General features: G+C 45.3%; 1 protein-coding gene across 1 annotated transcript in view; it reads left to right on the top strand.

Annotated features, from left to right (window-relative positions):
• The window catches only part of TNXB (tenascin XB), a 56,200-nt gene that overhangs the window by 39,729 nt on the left and 11,880 nt on the right, over positions 1–4,591 (top strand). Inside the window, 4 exon segments of the mRNA XM_011379907.2 lie at positions 1,343–1,650; positions 2,075–2,138; positions 2,141–2,371; positions 4,402–4,586. Coding sequence (XP_011378209.1) covers positions 1,343–1,650; positions 2,075–2,138; positions 2,141–2,371; positions 4,402–4,586 — 788 coding nt within the window.

Genomic DNA, 4,591 nt, shown 5'->3' on the forward strand with positions numbered 1-4,591 from the left:
TGACCTTCTGTGTCCACTTACCATCTGAGGTCAGGCGTGGTACAGCGGCAGGAAAAGCAGGTCATAGGGAAGTGCCTGGTCCATCTGAGAGAGGCCCTTGTTTTGAGGACTTGAAGGCAGTAACATCCTGACTTTATGGCTCTCTGCTTTTCCTGGGAAGGAAATTTTATTGTGGGTAGGCACATATGCCTTGAAATATTAATACACTCAACAAATATTATATGAAATGCAAACTAATTTACAAAGAGAAAGAATAGTGTAATGAACTCCTATGTATCCATCAATCCTGTTTCAATCAAATATTAACTCTTGCCAGATCTGGCTCACCCACACTCTACTTACTGCCTGCCCTTTCCCATAGAATTATTTTTTTAACAGCTTTATTAAAGCATAATTTACATACCATAAAATTCACCTGTTTCAATATACAACTCATCAATTTTTAGTATATTTACAGAGTTGCGCATCCTTCACGATTATCTTGATTTAGAACTTTTCCATCACCCCAAGAAGAAACCTCATGTCTAGACCCTTTCCAACACCCAGCCCCAGGCCACCCTAATCTACTTTAGTCTCTGTAGATCTGCTGTTTCTGGACATACTATATAAGTGGAATCAAGCAATATATGTTCTTTTATGTCTGGCTTCATTCACAAAGCACATTTTTTAGGTTCATCCATTTTGTAGCATGTAGCAGTACTTCATTCCTTTTTATAGCCAAACAGTATTACTTGTGGATGGACCACAAGTAGTAGACCATCGCAATGTTTTTAAACTAATTCCAAACACTATACTTCATCACTAGGTGTTTAAGTATACTCCTCTCTTTAAAATGACTATTTAAAAATAACCATACTATAATTGGTATACCTTTAAAATGAACAGTCATTCCTTAATATCCCCAAGTATCCAGATAGTGCTACAGTTTCCTGATTGTTTCATAATTATCATTTTACAATTGGGTGCTATAATTTGGTCTAAATAAGGAGGGTAAGTTACAGTTGGGACAATTGGAATTTAAATAGGTGATCAGGGAAGGCCCCAAAGAGAAGGTGGCATTTGAACAAAGAATTAAAGAAAGTATGGACATGAGCCATGTGGACATCTGGGGAAAGAGCACACAGGCAGAAGGAACAGTTAGTGCAAAGACTCGGAGGCAGGCAGCTAGCATGTTAGATGGACCATAAGGAGGTCACAGAAAGACTTTGATGATCATAACCAGAAATGGACCTTAAGTCAGGCCCGGAGCTGTCCCCCACCTTTCTGGCCTGAATCTAGGAAACCTGTAGTCTCAGCAACCCCTTCTGGCAACAGGATTGCATCTGTTTGCATCTCTTTCCAGTCCCTGAAGAGGAACCCCCTGCCAGCCCTTCTTTGAAGCCACACTTGGGAGAGGTGAATGTGATGGATGCCACCCCCGACTCCTTGCACCTCTCCTGGACCGTCCCTGAGGGCCAGTTTGACCACTTCTTGGTCCAGTACAAGAACGGAGATGGGCAGCCCAAGGTGGTGCGGGTGCCAGGGCACGAAAAGGAGGTCACCATCTCGGGCCTGGAGCCAGACCACAAGTACAAGATGAACCTGTACGGCTTCCATGACGGCCAACGCCAGGGCCCCGTGTCTGCCATCGGGGTGACAGGTGAGTGGACGGTGGAAGCCCCAGGGTGGGAGCCTGCAGGAGGATCACACTCTCTCTGCTGGGTGAGCAGGGTACAGGGGTCCCTTCTGCTGGAGGCTGAGCCACGGTGTCCTTTGTGCCTCTCCGCTAGGATTCCCTGATGATAGGTGGGTCTCCCTGGGCAGAGAAGGGCCTCCATGAGCTGTGCTGGTGGCTGCTCAGGGTCTCACACAGCTGACCCCAAGGCTCTGGGCATGTTTGTGAAAAGACAGTTGAATTGGACCACCCAACTCCAAATAGGGACTTCTCTGAAGTGAACTGAGGGCCCCCAGTCATCACCATGGCTTCAACCTTCACCTATAATTTGAGGACATATCTACAGACCCTGCCTCACCCTCTCTGTGTATGTGTTTCTCACCTGCAGATGAAGAGACCCCCTTCCCCACGGAGGTGGAGGAGACCCCCAGCCCCAAGGAGCCCAGCACGGAGGCCCCGGAGTCCCCCACGGAGCCCCTCCTGGGAGATCTTCCCCAGACTCGCTGAGCCTCTCCTGGACCATCCCCCAGGGCCACTTCGACTCCTTCACCATCCAGTACAAGGACAGGGACGGGCGGCCCCAGGTGGTGCGTGCTGGGGGTGAGGAAAGCGAGGTCACCGTGCGGGGCCTGGAGCCGGGCCACAAGTACAAGATGCACCTGTACGGCCTGCACGGGGGTCGGCGTGTGGGCCCCGTGTCCACTGTGGGTGTGACCGGTGAGTGGCGGGGTGCTCTGGGTGTCTCTAGGGAGAAGTACTTTTTTCTCCTGGGTAAATTGGTTGACTGTTCTGCTCTTTGTCAGCCCCTGAGGGTCGAGGCCTTGGCTCTGCTTCCACTCCCCCCTACATGGCCCTGGGCTGTGGCCCGTGCCTAGTGGTTTGACCTTTACCAACCTGCAGCCTCATCATCTACACTGGTATGACCTTCTTCTGATGGTCAGTCACTGGCTTCTTCTGAAGTTCAAATGTTTCAGGCACAGGCTAAATCTGACTTTACCACAATTCCTCTTCTTCCATCTTAATTACAGCATTCTTTGTTATAACAAAAAAGAAAAACAAAAAGAGAAAACAGAAAAGAAAAAAAGAATTTAACATTCAACTCTATTAGGATGGTTAAATAATTAGATAACACCTAAAAGATGAGCTATTATGCCATCATTGAAATGTTTTAACGTTAAGAAAATTACTTTATAATATCGCATTGAAAAAGCCCAAATTTTTTTTTAATAATGTTAATCACAACCACTTGAACATAACATGCATGGGAAGAAAACTGGAAGGCAACATATCCCATGGGATGCATGTTTGTGGGACAGAATAGAATGTTCCATTTTTTTTTGTTTTATTCTATGTTCTCCGGATTTTCTTAAATGACACACATTTCTTTTATAATCGGGGAAATTTTTTAAGATAATGTCTTGTCTTTTGTACTGCTTGTCCACACCCCACCACCACGAATCACTCTTGTAACTTATTTTATTTCTAATTATGAAAAAGACAGTTTCTAGTCCCTAAGAAATAGGAGGAAAAATCACAAGGTGGATTCAATTCCAACAGTTCAGTCAGACTTGCTTCTCTAAGTCTTTGTCAGCCAGATTCTTATGCCTGCTGACGATATCTCAAGAGAGCCTCAGGATGTGGAAGAACCTAGTCCCTCTGGGATGGATGCTTCCGAGGGCTAGTTGTTGCCTCTGTGACACCAAGTGAGCATCTAGGTAAAGTTCTCTCTTCTCCTGAAGATAGTGCACACAGAGAAACCATTTCACTCAGCTTCCTTCGTTCCTGGGGAGTAGGCCTCATTTCCATATATGTGTTCACAATAGTGTTCGGGGAGGGAATGATAGGGAACACATTCGAAAGTGGACATTAGAACAATTCGCACCCTAAAGGTAGGCTGTTAATTCTCATTCACAGCTCGGGTTTTTTTACTCCCTATCAAGGTGAATCCCAAATATACACAAAGTAGAGGGGACCCATATCTCACTCCATACCTTCCACCGGATTATTAATTTTTATAATCCAGAAATTCTTTTTAAGTCTGCATTTTTCTAGAAGAATATAGCAACATGATGGAAAGTTGAAAAACAGGAAAAAAATCAGACCACCTTTTGACCCAACAACTTTCATTCATAACAATGTACATAACACATCCTCTTTCTCTCTGCATTTTCAGTGTAGTGCATGTTTTAAAGTTGCAGAGTGTTCATCTAATTCTTGGCTCTTACCTTTTTTTGCACCCAAGTTATATTGTGAGCATTTATCCTGTGGCTACACAACCTGCATTAATCATCACTTTAATGGCTATTTGATACTTCGCAGTAGAAGTGCCATAACAAAATTAATCATTTTATATGGGTCATTTGGTCCCTGAAATATTTTGCTGTCATGAATAATCCCATAACAAACTCCTATGATACAATTTTTTCCTGCTTTTTAATAATTTTCTAGGATAGCTGCCCAGAAATGAGATTATTGGGTCAAAGGAAATGAGCATTATTTTGGCTCCTACACAAGTGTCCGAATTGCCTTCTGCAGGTTTATAGTATCTGCTAGCAAATCTGTGATAGGGGTTAGGGAGCCTGTCTCAGCTCTCTCAACAATGAGTAACTAAATGGCCAATCCAACGGCTACGCCAACCTCAAATCTTATACTTTACAGAGTATTTTAGCATGATGAACTTGTCCCTATAGATAGCACCAGAAAAGCAAGTTGTCATCTAAGCCTCTACCTGCATTCTATTTTCTCAGTGCCCCAGGAGGTTGTGGAGGAGACCCCCAGTGCCAAGGAGCCCAGCACGGAGGCCCCGGAGTCCCCCACGGAGCCCCTCCTGGGAGACCTGACTGTGACGGGGTCCTCCCCAGACTCGCTGAGCCTCTCCTGGACCGTCCCCCAGGGCCACTTCGACTCCTTCACCATCCAGTACAAGGACAGGGACGG

Source organism: Pteropus vampyrus, unplaced genomic scaffold (assembly GCF_000151845.1).
Source record: "Pteropus vampyrus isolate Shadow unplaced genomic scaffold, Pvam_2.0 Scaffold378, whole genome shotgun sequence".
In the NCBI taxonomy this organism is placed as follows: Eukaryota; Metazoa; Chordata; class Mammalia; order Chiroptera; family Pteropodidae; genus Pteropus; species Pteropus vampyrus.